This window comes from Sus scrofa, chromosome 1 (genome assembly GCF_000003025.6).
Source record: "Sus scrofa isolate TJ Tabasco breed Duroc chromosome 1, Sscrofa11.1, whole genome shotgun sequence".
In the NCBI taxonomy this organism is placed as follows: domain Eukaryota; kingdom Metazoa; phylum Chordata; class Mammalia; order Artiodactyla; family Suidae; genus Sus; species Sus scrofa.
The window spans coordinates 53,155,821-53,170,000 of NC_010443.5; the positions used below are offsets into that span (position 1 = coordinate 53,155,821).

Sequence of the window (14,180 nt, forward strand, 5' to 3'; positions counted from 1 at the left end):
CGCTCCCGCGGCATATGGAGGTTCCCAGGCTAGGGGTTGAATGGGAGCTGTAGCCACCGGCCTACGCCAGAGGCACAGCAACGCAGGATCCGAGCCGCGTCTGCAACCTACACCACAGCTCACGGCAGCGCCGGATCGTTAACCCACTGAGCAAGGGCAGGGACCAAACCCGCAACTTCATGGTTCCTAGTCGGATTCGTCAACCACTGCGCCACGACGGGAACTCCTAATTTTTAAATATACTTTCCTCCTTCTGCTTTCAATTTTCCCCATCCTTTTTGCTTTCCTCTTGTTCATTTCATCTTTTTATCCTTTCCTTTTCCTCCCCTTAAAAAAAAATTCCTGTCTCTGTTCTTCCTTCCTACCCTACTCCTGATGTGTAGTTTATAGAAATATACTTGACCAGTCAAGTTTTTTTAGGTGTATATATTTAAATATTTAATGTTGATGGAGCATCTTAAATTATCTATACTGATGCATGTAAATATGCAATGTGGATTTTACACAGCTGTTTAACAGTAGAAGACTTATCAGAGAATGGTGGTTTCTTGGTTTTTTTGTTTGTTTTTCTTTGGCTTTATTGAGATATAATTGACAAAATTGCAATATACTTAAAGATTTAAAGTGCAAAACATGATGATTTGATAACGGTATGTATTGTGAAAAGATTCCCACAATCAAATTAATTGGCACATCCATCACCTCACATATTTACCTTTGTGAGTGTATGTGTGAAAACACAAGTTCTGTTGTCTTAGCAAATTTCAATTATATAAGACAGTGTAATCAACTCTAGTCACCATGTTATGCATTAGATCCTCTGACTTTATTCCTCTTAGAGCTCAAAGCTTGTATCCTTTTATTGGCCTCTGTCTTATTTTCCCCTACCCTCCCAACCCCTGACACAATTTTCTTACTTTCTATTCCTATGAGTTTGACTTTTTAAAAAAATCCCACATATAAGTGATACTATGCAGTATTTGTCTTCTCTGTCTTATTTATTGTATTTAGTGAGTGTAGTGCCCTCTAGGTTTATAATAGATTGTTGCAAATGGTAGGATTTCCTCCTTTCATCCATATATATATATTATATATAAAATGGGATATTATATATGTGGTTTATTGTTTTAAAGTACTGTCAGAGTATCTTACACTGGTCCTGTACCTTCCCTGTTCTACATAACATAGTAAGTTCTATAAATTGTATAAATTAAGCTCTTTAAAGTCACAAAAAGAACTTTTTATGTTTGTAAAGCTTCAAATCAGTGCTCATTGGATTGAATTTATTTGACTAATCTATCCTTAAAAGTTGTAAATTGCTACTGAATTATCTGTTTTCAGTGAGGAAAAACAGATTGTTTCTAAAAATGAAAAAATATACTTTAGATCTTTTAAAGCACATTCAATTTATGAAATTTAATTGGTGTATAAATTTCCTATTATACGCATATATTCTCAATCATTTTAATCATTCAAAAATAAAAAGATAATTTAAAAGATTTTTAAATAATCAAAGGTTTACATGAACTTTGGAGGGAGTCATTTTTCTGGGGCTTTTTCTATGTGTATTAGTCTCAGTATTGGTTAACTGAATTCCCTTATAAGAACCCCTCAGATCCCAAGAAATGTTAAAAGGGTTTAAATTAAATTTGCTTTTGTGGACCCATTCAATGGCTAATTTGTATGTGTAAAGGTTTTTTTTTTTTTTTTTTCCAAGCTATGTGTTAATTAATTGCCATGGCTATAATTAAGCATGTATGAAGACTAGCATTATGTATTAGCTTGGTCTTTGATAAATTAATTTGAAAGAAGTTAATCTGTTTCAAAAATAAACTAGACTGAACATCATATCATATAAGGCATAAACAATTTTGATGAGCATATATGTAAAATTTTATTTATTTCACTAATGATCAGTGATATTCGGGTTGAGAAAGATTGGTTTAAAAATAAAGTTTTATATTTAGTATCAGTGAATACAAATGGAATTTATCTTCTTTTCAGTGCAGGTTGTTGAGAATGTGGGAAAAATAGAGATTGTCCTGAAGAAAAAAGAGAGTACTACTTGGAAATCCCTCGGTTGTCCTCTGGAGAATCATAATTCACTTCTTCCAAAGAAAGATACAGGTAGGCTGTGCTGTTATTTTTGAGTCCTAGGCTCATGAAAAGGTTGTTTCAGTGTCTCATTATACCAGAGTTTAGAAAGTCACTTTCAGTGAGCCAAAGGGTCCTTGTAGGAGTTTCCATCATGGCGCAGTGGTTAACGAATCCAACTAGGAACCATGAGGTTGCGGGTTCGATCCCTGGCCTTGCTCAGTGGGTTAAGGACCCGGTGTTGCCGTGAGCTGTGGTGTAGGTTGCAGACGCGGCTTGGATCCCGAGTTGCTGTGGCTCTGGCATAGGCTGGTGGCTGTAGCTCTGATTCGACCCTGAGCCTGGGAACCTCCATATGCCGCAGGAGTGGCCCAAGAAATGGCAAAAAGACAAAAAAAGGGGGGGGGTCCTTGTATCTCCCTCTAAGGAGCTGCAAAGGGACATTGTTTTGGTTATCCTCCTTTTTTTTTTTTTTAAATAGAAATTAAATTTCTGACCCTACTATCTAATGTTTAGGCATAACAAGGTCATTAGGTAATAAAACAGAGAAGCCCACTGTGCTCAGACTGTTCAATCATTCACTCCTTTGGGTTCCTTTTTGTAATAGATGCAAAGACAAATTTAAGTTTATGCCTTGTTTGCGTGTCTGATTTTTTTCTGTTTAGAGTAGGCACCTCTGTTGTCTCTCTGCTTACCCGAAGCAGTTTCTGAGTTTACTCCTAAAGGGCGATACCATTCATTTCCTTTCTCCTTTTATTTTTTAAAGCTTTTAATGTAAGCATAACACATTTATAGGCAAAGATACACATTACAAGAGTTCTATTTTATGAATTTTCACAGAACACACCCCATATTTCCTCTTTGGAAAACTGTAGGATTTGCTTCTTGTTCCCACTGCTTTGAGATTTTACAGTTTGCTATGCCTTAGTGGGGGTCTGTTTTCATCTTTTGTGCTGAGTGTTCATCTTTTGTGCTCATCTTTCCATTATGGAAACTTCAGACCCTCAAGCCTGGGAAATACTGATTTTTCTTCCCCCCATGGTCTGTTTTTGCTTTCTAGAAGTATTCTTATTTTAAACCATCTTAACTACTTCTCTATCTTATTTCTCTTATTTTCGGTTTTATCCTTTTGTTCTCCTTTTTGGGGAGATATCAGCTGTGTCTTCTAGCTCTGCTAATGAGTTACTCAGTTCTACTCTCATATTTATAACTTGAGAACTCTTGATTTTTTTTTCTTTTGCTTTAGCATACTTATTATTGCTTGCTTCTCTTATCTTTTTAAGAATTACTGGTAGTGTTTTAGAGTTTTCCTTTCCCTGCGTAGCGTCTTTGTTTCTATAATTTGTCTGTTTGTATTGGTCTGTCTTTCATATTGGATGCTTTCTTTGAATATCTGCTGATCCTTGATATTTCAGGGCGGAGTTCTAAAAGCTGATTGGAAACCCTGTGCATGTGGGCGTGGCTTGTCAACAATAGTTTTCGATGTGGCTAGATTGTTTCTTTGGGAAAAGTCTGCTGCTAGTATTTTGTTAAAGTTGCTGGAGTAAACAATCTTCTACCTTGCACCAGCATTTCAGAAGTTATATGGGAAAAGATTGCTGGGGTTCTTTTTTTCTTTTTTTTGCCTAGTGTATTATATCGATCTACTATGGCTGCCATTCAGAAGTACCACAGACTTGATGACCTAACAACCGAAATTTATTTTCTCACATTCTGGAAGCCAAAAGTCCAATACTAAGGTGCTGGCAAGGTTGGCTCCTTCCGAGGCCTCTCCTTGGCTTGTAGGTGGCTGTGTTCACATCTCTCTGTGCATGTTTGTGTCCCTGTTGCTTCTTCTTATAAGGATGTCAGTCATATTGGATTAGGAACCACCCTAATGACCTCATTTTAACTTTTTTTTTTTTTTTTGGTTTTTCTAGGGCCCTTCCCGCGGTATGTGGAGGTTCCCAGGCTAGGGGTTGAATTGGAGCTGTAGCCGCTGGCCTACGCCAGAGCCACAGCAACACGGGATCCGAGCCAGGTCTGCAACCTACACTACAGCTCACGGCAACGCCGGATCCTTAACCCACTGAGCAAGGCCGGGGGCCAAACCCGCAACCTCATGGTTCCTAGTCGGATTCATTAACCACTGCACCACAATGGGAACTCCTCATTTTAACTTACTTACCTTTTAAAATACCCTGTCTCCAAATACGGTCACATTCTAAGGTACTGGGGGTTGTGACTTTAATGTTGAAAATTGAGGTGGACACAGTTCAGCCTTTAACATATACCAGAGCTAGAGGCTCTTTGTTTTGCCCTAGACAGCTGAGTTCTAATTTTTTGCCAGAATAGGAGAGGATCAGTAGGAGAAGACTTCAGAAAGGGAGGAAGAGGTATCTAAGCTTCTTGAATGAACTTTCTTCCAGAAAGTGGATTTAAATAAGCTCTGCCTTCACTCTGATTCCAGAGATCCTTGGTCCTGCCAGTTTCTGGCCTCCAAGGGATCTTGTATTACAAATGGGCAGATTCTTGGTTTTTTGTGCCTCCAGCTTAGAATTCCACTTTACAGAGTCTATGGTCAATTACTAGTTATCTCTTTGCCATGTCATCTCCCAAAGTTTTGCTGCTTTTTTCATATTTCCATTCTTTCTGTCCTTGCAGCCTATGCCTTAAAAAACAACCACACACACACACACACACACACAACGACCTTTGTTGTTATTTTAGGGGGAGGGTTAGAAAAAACTAACTGTAGGTATTTAGTTTACTATCTTTTAATATTTAAAATTACCATATCTTAATTTTCAGAAAAGTATCAGTAGCCTTGTTTTTGAGTACATATTGTGTGTAAGACTGTTTTAGGTACTGTGGTATGAAATAAAAGGCATCAGAAATTATTTTCCTAGGTGGAAGAAAGTACATACACAAACATGAGATTAAAGATTACTTAGATCAGAGATCCCATCATGGTGCAGCGGAAATGAATCCAACTAGGAACCATGAGGCTGTGGGTTCGATCCCTGGCCTCCCTCAGTGGGTTAAAGGACCAGTGTTGCTGTGAGCTGTAGTGTAGGTTGCAGACTCACCTTGAATCTGGTAATGCCGTGGCTGTGGCATAGGCTGGCAGCTGTAGCTCCGATTGGACCCCTAGCCTGGGAACCTCCATATGCCATGGGTGCATCCCTTAAAAAAAAAAAAAAAAAAAAAAAAAAAAAAAGGCAAAGAATACTCATATCAAGAAACAGGCCACAAAGATTCTACATAGTGTAAACTTGCATGTGATCTGAGATAACCCTAAGGGAGCAGATGCAGATGAATTTGAGTGACTCTCCACAAATGAAGGAGGTGAATTTTAAGCAGTGTTTTGAAAGTGGTTTTCAAATAAACAAACAGAATAAACCCCAAAAAGCACTTTCCAGATAAAACTTTAAGTCATTACTGGGTATTTTTTGTGCCAGATCCTTTGCAGGTGGTAGAAAAAGAAAAATGTAAGCCATATGTGGGAAAGGTCAAAAAGATTCATTTTCCCAGGGCTCAAGGTCTCAATTGTGTGGTAATAGGTAGAGAGAGAGAACATAAAGCAACAACAGTGTGATTTAGCAGATCAGATCATAGATAAAAGACCAATGAAAATGAAAAGAGGTATTATTAAAGTGAACTCTGTTGCCCTGCAATTATCTGACTATCTAGTGATTGAAAAATCATAGTAAACCAGATAAAAGCCAAATCCAAGAAACAAATGATACTGAAAACCAAGGCTGACCTCCATTTGGAAATAAGGAATGAACATCACCCAAGTGTCCTTCCTTATAATTTCCTAAGGCTTTCCGTAAACTTTTTTATCCCTGCCATAAATTTCGGCTTGAGTCAGAAACTACCATAGTTCGCTTTAGATTGCTTGTCTGAAATTGGAGCCATGCATTTACTTTTCAGTGAATTAGATTTTCCACTTTGGAAAATGACTCAGTTTAAGAGAGTTTTAAAAGTTTATTTGACTGAATTAGCGTACATAATTCCTTCTTTGTCCTTTCTCTTCCTTAAATCATGGCAAAAATTATAGGTTATTTTATGTACTAGACAAGCTGAACACTTACATCATCAGAGTATTGTGATACTCGTTGTCAGTAACTTTAGTGTTCAGTCTGTCACATGGTTCCTAGGTTTTTAATATATACTACTTAAATTATCAATTCTTCTGATACCAGCAGGCTGGCTTCCTCTTATTGAAATTTCTTAGCTAAAAAAATTTAAGTTGGGGAAGTTCCTGTCAAGGTTCAGCAGTTAACGAACCCGACTAGTATCCATGAGGATGCAGGTTCGATCCCTGGCCTTGCTCAGTGGGTTAAGGATCCGGTGTTGCTGTGAGCTGTGGTGTAGGTCACAGACGTGGCTCGGATCCGGTGTTGCTGTGGCCATGGTGTAGGATGGCTGCTGCAGCTCAGATTCGACCCTAGCCTGGAAACTTCCATTGTTGCAGATGCAGCCCTAAAAAGACCAAAAAAAAAAAAGAAAAATTTAAGTTGGAAAATAAGTATGTAGGTTGAAAACTTTTAATGCTATACCCTCTCATGTCAGATCTAGAATTTAGTTACACGAAAAATTCAAATATAGCACAAAACATAATGAGAAGAGAAACTACTTCATTTTTATATTTAATCCAAATATAGTATTTGGTAAATTAAATTGTATGAATGGAACCATATTACCTTTCGTAACTTGGGTGCTTCCAATTATTTTCCTCTTCCCAAAGATAAAGATTATGGAGTTGTGTGGATGTGTGTGTGGTGGCTGAGGAACTTGTTTGTCTATTGAGGGTCAGAAACTAATAGATATTTGGGTTGCTATTTCTGTACTCAACCTAAAATTTTAATTGTGACTGCCTTTAAAAGGGGGACTTGGATCATCAGACAAAGGCAGTTTTAAAGGCTTGCCAACAAACAACTCAATAAATGAATATTGGGATACAAAGATTTTTTTTTAATTGTGTCATAATTTTGATATATCAGCAGCCATTATAAACATTTAGTAAGGTTAAACATATATTGACTCTATAACTGTCTTTTTTATTCATTTTGATTTGGGTGAGGATAATAAAACTATACTACTAGAGGTTAAATGGAAGCCTTGTCACAATTAGTGAAAAAGCTGTATAAATCACTGATACTTATTTTTTACCTAGGAAAATGGCAGTTTGACATGATTAGATCTATATTTTCATCAAGGCTTCTTAACTGAGGACACACACACACACTCACAGGTACTGTCTGTACTTGCAAATGTGCTTGTTAACACTCTGTGGAGAGTCATTTAATTGAGACTTTCTGTGAGGAAGCTGTTTGCTGTCACAATGAGAAGCAGCTCTTTTTGCAGGTGTACAAAGAGGCACCCTCAACTCTTTTCAACCCTTCCCTGCCTCTGCATCCATGTTTCTTTGCTGCCTAAAACAAACATTCAGAATCACTAGAAAAGAAAAAAAAAATATTGTGAATAGCAAATAGAAACTTCATTGTGCTTTGTTCTCTTAAATTGTCTCCTTGGCCCAACAGGTGTAAAGCTGTTGCTCACACAGTAACTGTAAGATGCTTTGGCATTTTGCCATCTTATTCTCATTTCTTGCAGAATGGCCTGACTATGAAGAAACACAGAATAGATGGGACAGGCTGTAATTGAGTAAGAAATTATTTGCTATGTTAAAAGAATATAAAAATTTAAAAACCTAGGGTTCAGATAATCCCAGCACTTTGGGGTATAATGATGGCTTAACTATTAGTTTTGGAACTGAGGAAAGGTGATAAGCACAGAAATGTTTTAAGTTTCATAATCTTGCTAAATGGTTTGGGCCCCATTGTCTAAGGGCCCCAATGAATCTAGTCTTGGAGAAAGAGCTGCCTTTCCCCTAGTTTAACACTAATGTTTAACTCTTAAAAAGTCCTCAGTTTGAAAGAAAGATTCAGCTCACATCAGTCTAGGTGAGGCAATAAAAGATCTTAATTCCACTTTAGGTATATTTGTAGTAGTAATACTTAAAACAGAAAGGAATTTATGCTTTAGTGTCAATTTACTACTGCTGCTTCATTACGTTGTACTTCAGTAAATGGAAAAATGTGTGCTCATATATATTTATTACCCTAGTGTTTGAATATGTGTTATGAATATATTCTTATTCATATGCACGAGAATGGTTTTGGTGAGGATAATAAAACTATACTACTATAGGTCAAAATTACTGAAAAAGTTATTACAAAACTTTATTTTATTAGTACAAAATTACTGAATTAATTTTTTAAAACAGCAAAATAAATGCAGTTGTGTAATAGCTGTAAAAGAATGTAATAACCAAAACTTTTTTTGTTTTCTTCAGTATAGGAAGGTATTCTAATGAAATCACAAGTTTGAATTATTGGTAGTCAAAAATGTTAGATATTTGTGCAGTTCTTGAAAATAGTTTGTTCTCAAGTGTTCTGATCATCATCCTGGCAGACTCGTTCATTGTTCATCAGGATCACTGTCTTAACAGGAGCAGACAGCTGGAAGGCTAATTCAGGCTGACCCCTGCTGTGTGAACTGTGGCAGGTTCTGTAAAGGAAGAACCCAGATTTTACTTTTCTGTGTAGGGAAAACCCAGATCTTCTCTACTGTCTTTATCTCCTGTGTGTCTCCTTCACTATTAACACAGAACTCTTTACTTCTGACACTTCTGGTCCCAAATTTGTGGAGGTTTTTCTCCACAGCAAGTAGTTCTTTGCCATACCAGCTGGGTGTCTTACAGTTTAACTCACTTCTGACACTGTCTACCTGGAGCTCTCATCAGATTCTAGAGGTTAAGGGCTCAGTCACACACAATTGCTCCCCCTGCCAGTGGACACACTTTAGATACCAGTGACAACCCCAGGATACCACCTGTCCTTCTGACCAACTGGCTATAGATTGGAGGTTCCAAAAGCCCCTTTCCCAGATTCAATTAATTTGCTTAAATGGCTCACAAAATGCAGGGAAACAATTTGTGTTTACCAGTTTATTAAAGAATATGATAAAGGATACAGATGGATATCCAGGTGGAGGGGCTATAGAGGTCGAGGGCTGGGGAGATCTGAGCACAGGAACTTCTGTCCCTGGGGAGTTGAGATATGTCACCCTCCCAGGGTTGATGTATTTGCCCACCTAGAAGCTCTTTAAACCCCTTGCTACTGGGATTTTGTGGAGGTTTCCTCACATAATCATGATCAGTTATTAACTTCATTTCCATCTCTTCTCCCGTTTGTGGAGGATGGGGCATGGTGCTGAGGATTCCATAGCTTGGTCTTTCTGGTGACCAGCCCCATCCAAGAACCCACCCAGAGACACTTTGTTAGAACAAAAGATGCTCCTAGTGTTCTTTTTTTTTTTTTCTTTTTTAGGGTTTAAAAATAGCTTTATTGAGATGTAATTCACATACCATACAATTTATTCATTGAAAGTGGGCATTCAGTGGTTTTTAGTATATTCACTGAGTTGTACAACCGTCATGATAATCAATTTTAGAACAATTTCATCGCTTCAAAATAAACCTGCCACACACTTTAGCATTCACTTCCCGAGCCCCCTAGGCAACCACTAGTTTACTTTGTGTCTCTATGGGTTTGCCTATTCTGGACATTTCATGTAAATGGAATAATGTAACATGTGGCCTTTCGTGATCGCCTTCTTTTACTTGGTGTAATGTTTTCAAGGTTCATCCATGTTATAGCATGTATCAGTACTTCATTCCTAGCACTCTTAGTACTTAGGAATTTACAAGGGTATTAGGGATCCCGTGTTAGAGATGAGGGTCAAAGACAAATACAGTAGTCCCCCACTGTCTGCGGTTTTGCTTTCCGAGGTTTCACTTACTTTCGGTCAGTTGTAGTCCAAAAATATTAAATGGGAAATTCCAAAAATAAATAATTCATAAGTTTTAAATTGCATGCTGTTTAAGTAGTGTGATGAAGTCTCAAGGTGTCCTGCCTGGGTCGAGGATCATTCCCTTGCCCAGCAGATCCCATGCTTTAGTCACTTAGTAACCGCCTAGGTTATCAGAGCAACTGTTTTGGTATCACATTGCTTGTGTTCAAGTCACCATTATTTTACTTAATAGTAGCCCCAGAGTGCAAGAGTATTGATGCTAGCAATTCCACTATGTCAAAGAGAAGCCATAAAGTGCTTACTTTAAGTGAAAAGAGAGATTTCTTAATTTGAAAAAAAAAAATCAAATGATTAGGTTGCTAAGATCTACCATAAGAACAAATCTTCTCTGTGAAATTATGAATTTGGAGAAAGAAATTTTGTGCTAGTTTTGCTGTTGTGTGTCTAATTGCAGAAGTTATGGCCACAGTTCATGATAAGTACTTGTTAAAAGGAAAATGGCATTACATTTGTACAGTAAGCTTTTTTGTTTGTTTGTTTGTTTGTTTGCTTTTTTAAGGCCACACCCGCAGTATATGGAGGTTCCCAGGCTAGGGGGGCGAATCGGAGCTGCAGCTGCTGGTCTACACCACAGCCACTCCAGACCTAAACCACGTCTTTGATCAACACCATAGCTCACGGCAACTCTGGATCCTTAACCCTTTGAGCAAGGTGAGAGATCAAACCCGCAACCTCTTGATTCCTAGTCGATTCCTTTCCGCTGTGCCACAATGGAAACTCCAGTACAGTGAGCTGTTTCAAAAGACACTACATTCACGTAACTTTTTTTATGTGAATAACTGTAACAGTATTTTTATGTGAATAACTGTAGCAGTATTTTGTTACAGTTCTACTTTATTATTAATTATTATTGTTAACCTCTTACTGTGCCTAATTTATAAATGAAAACTTTACCCTATGTATGTAGGTATAGGAAAAGACATAGAAGTTTCAGGCATCCGCTGAAACTTGGAATGTATCTCCCATGGATAAGGGGGCACAGCTGTATAAGAACGAGAGACGCCGCTAGTGTTCTTATTACCCAGGAAGTTATAAGCATTTTAGGAGCTCTGGGCGAGGGACCAGAGGCAGAGGCCAGTGTATATAATCCCTGTTATTTCTGGTCTCTTGCTGTGAACCATTCACACCAAATGATACACTACTCAAAAGAAGCTGGCACATTACCAGACCTCATTCAGTCATTAGTAACTGTTCAGTCCATCATCACTTCATATGAAAAATGTCCCCCTGCCCAAGGCCCCTCAGGTGTACAGCCTTCCTATTCGACTTTGACAGTCTCCAGAAGCAGGAGTGGTCTCAGCAGTATATGGCTTCAGCCTTTCAAGCATTTGATAAAACTGAGCTAAGAGATAATATCATTTCTTGCTCTGAGCCTCTTTCAAGGTGTTAATGTAATATTGGATTTCCCTCCTTACATAACCCAGGTTCTAAATGGAATGTCTGTTGAATTGAATGGCTGTGGGTTATGGGTTTTTCTTTTTTTTTTTTTTTTTTTGTCTTTTTTGTTGTTTTTGTTGTTGCTATTTCTTGGGCCGCTCCTGCGGCATATGGAGGTTCCCAGGCTACGGGTCGAATCGGAGCTCTAGCCACCGGCCTACGCCAGAGCCACAGCAACGCAGGATCCGAGCCGCGTCTGCAACCTACACCACAGCTCACGGCAACGCCGGATCGTTAACCCACTGAGCAAGGGCAGGGACCGAACCCGCAACCTCATGGTTCCTATTCAGATTCGTTAACCACTGCGCCACGACGGGAACTCCGGTTATGGGTTTTTCTGAGCAAACACATCAAGGTATGTATATCAGTATATTTTTAAATACTGTAAATGTTAGTATGTTTTGGTTTACTTATTTTCCACATGGGCATTTTTAAGTGTGTAGTCCCACTAATTGGTTGCCCTGTGTTGGTTCAGGAAGACCTCAGAGGAAGAAATGAGTAAAGGTAGATTGCAAGTTAGGAGGTGAGTAAATGATACAGATTTCCCCACTCTCCAAAAGTAGAGCTTTCCTATGAAACCTTTCATAAGCAGAAATGGTGTAAAGGGAAGAAGCAATTATCCTGGGTCATCTAGCTAGCACATGGTGCACAGAATAAATTAAGACAAAGCATAGATGCTCGCAGACACAGGTCAAAGCTCTGGCAGTGGCTTGATGCTGAGATGCTGAATGTAGCTTCTGGGACAGGAGCTTGGCGGTGCTGCTCTCTCTGCTCCAGGTGCACGCTGCCTCTGACAGCTCATTGCAAAACACATGCTGAATACTATTTTTGCTTTCCACCCTTTTTTCATAAAAGCAAAAATCCTCTTGGATATCTTTGAGTTAGCAAATACAGGTACTAATGCAGGTTTTTCATAAAAGCCAAGTGGTATAAAGGGAAATTTTGAAAAGCAGGGCATGTCTGTATTTGGGCAGTTGAAAGTAGTAAAAGCGTACTAAGAAAAATTGTGGTAGGAAATGGGGATGTGGAGGAGATGTACCTGGGATGGATGGGGACTGCTGAACTGGTTCCTTAATTTGTGACATGAAACATGTAGCAGGGAATTGTAAAGGGTGGAGGGATAGACTACAAACATTTGTGCTTGAACTGATATGGTTAAACTAAGGAAGGAGGTGCTAAAGAATGATGTACTGGTCTAGAATGATGGCTCTCAAACTTTTCCAACAAGGCTTGTCAGTCGGGGCAAGAAACTCTAATAACTTCCTGCCCCATCCCACATCTTCTCCAGTGATTCTGTGATCTTGGCCAAGCTATTTAACTTCCATAAGCCCCTGTTCCCAGCAGGGAAAAGGAGAGTGAATAGGTGCTTTAAAAGTGTACTAGGAGCAAGAAGGAGTTGAAGGCCAAGTTGAAGGCAATGTGGACTCCCAGTCCAGCACTCTCTTCTGTCTCCCACTGAAGACTTGGACTTTATTTTGGCTTTATATTTAGCTTTATTATTATAGAAGGAAAGCTATAACTTCTTTTTAACAAGAAGAATAAAGTATGCCTAAATTACCATATTATCCTCAGTGTTTCAGTGTCACCTTGACTATCTCAATATTATATGTATATTATTAAAAGAAGTTACTCTGATTAACTATATAGATTACTATATAAAATAGGTAAACAACAAGGATCTACTATATAACACAGGGAACTATATTCAGTATAATAACCTAAAAGGGAAAAGCTTCTGAAAAAGTGTGTGTGTGTGTGTGTGTGTGTGTGTGTGTGTGTGTGTAGTTGAATCACTTTGCTGAAACATTGTAAATCAACTATACTTCAATTAAAAAATAAAAATTTTAAAAAAAGAAGTGAGGTTTCTGGGCAGATATTTTTCTGTCTTACGTGGTTTTTTTTTTTTGTTTTGTTTTGTTTTGTTTTGTTTTGTTTTGTTTTGTCTTTTGTCCTTGTAGAGCCACACCCATGGCATATGGAAGTTCCCAGGCTTGGGGTTGAATCGGAGCTGTTGCTGTTGGCCTATGCCTGAGCCACAGCCATGCCAGATCCAAGCAGCGTCTGCAACCTACACCACAGCTCACTGCAATGCCAGATCCTTAACCCACTGAGCGAGGCCAGGGATTGAACCTGTAACCTCATGGTTCCTAGTCAGATTTGTTTCTGCTGCTCCACGACAGGAACTCCTGTCTTATGTTTTTGTTTCACCATCTCATATTTATTTTCACTTACTCATTTTCCTATATTATTTTGCTTATGAAGCCAAAAACCTGACACCTCTTAAATACTTTCATTGTTCAAACTGAGGCCATCAGCACATCTGCTTCATTTATTTTATTTTTATTTGTTTACTTTTTCAGGGCCAAGCCTGCAGCATGTGGAAGTTCCCAGGCTATGGGGTTGAATTGGAGCTGCAACCCGCCTAGGCCGCAGCCACAGCAATGCCAGATCTGAGTTGCATCTGCAACCTTCACCTTTTCTTGCGTGGAACTCTGAGGAGTTCAAGAACACTGAATTTGAACCTCACTTTCTAGGACATGATGAAGGTATATTTCAGGGTACAGCATAGAACATATTTTATTTAGCGGTTATTTAAAATGTTAACATGTTTAGACATATGGATGTGGGTCTCCTATTATCATTCTGGGTCTCAATAGGGTCTAGAGTTAGGGATAAGGAGGTTATTTGACTTTCCATTTCTTATGGGGGAGCCTATCTCCTTTGAT

General features: G+C 38.6%; 1 protein-coding gene across 4 annotated transcripts in view; it reads left to right on the forward strand.

The window, feature by feature from the left end:
• The window catches only part of LOC100622980 (cytochrome b5 reductase 4), a 99,211-nt gene that overhangs the window by 63,815 nt on the left and 21,216 nt on the right, over positions 1 to 14,180 (forward strand). For all 4 annotated transcript variants that reach the window (XR_002343379.1, XM_021089548.1, XM_021089555.1 and 1 more), the window contains one exon: positions 2,005 to 2,127. Coding sequence is in view for 3 of the 4 variants with exons in the window: in XM_021089548.1 (XP_020945207.1) it covers positions 2,005 to 2,127 (123 nt within the window). In the remaining variant the exon portion in view is untranslated. The remainder of the gene's footprint in view (positions 1 to 2,004; positions 2,128 to 14,180) is intronic.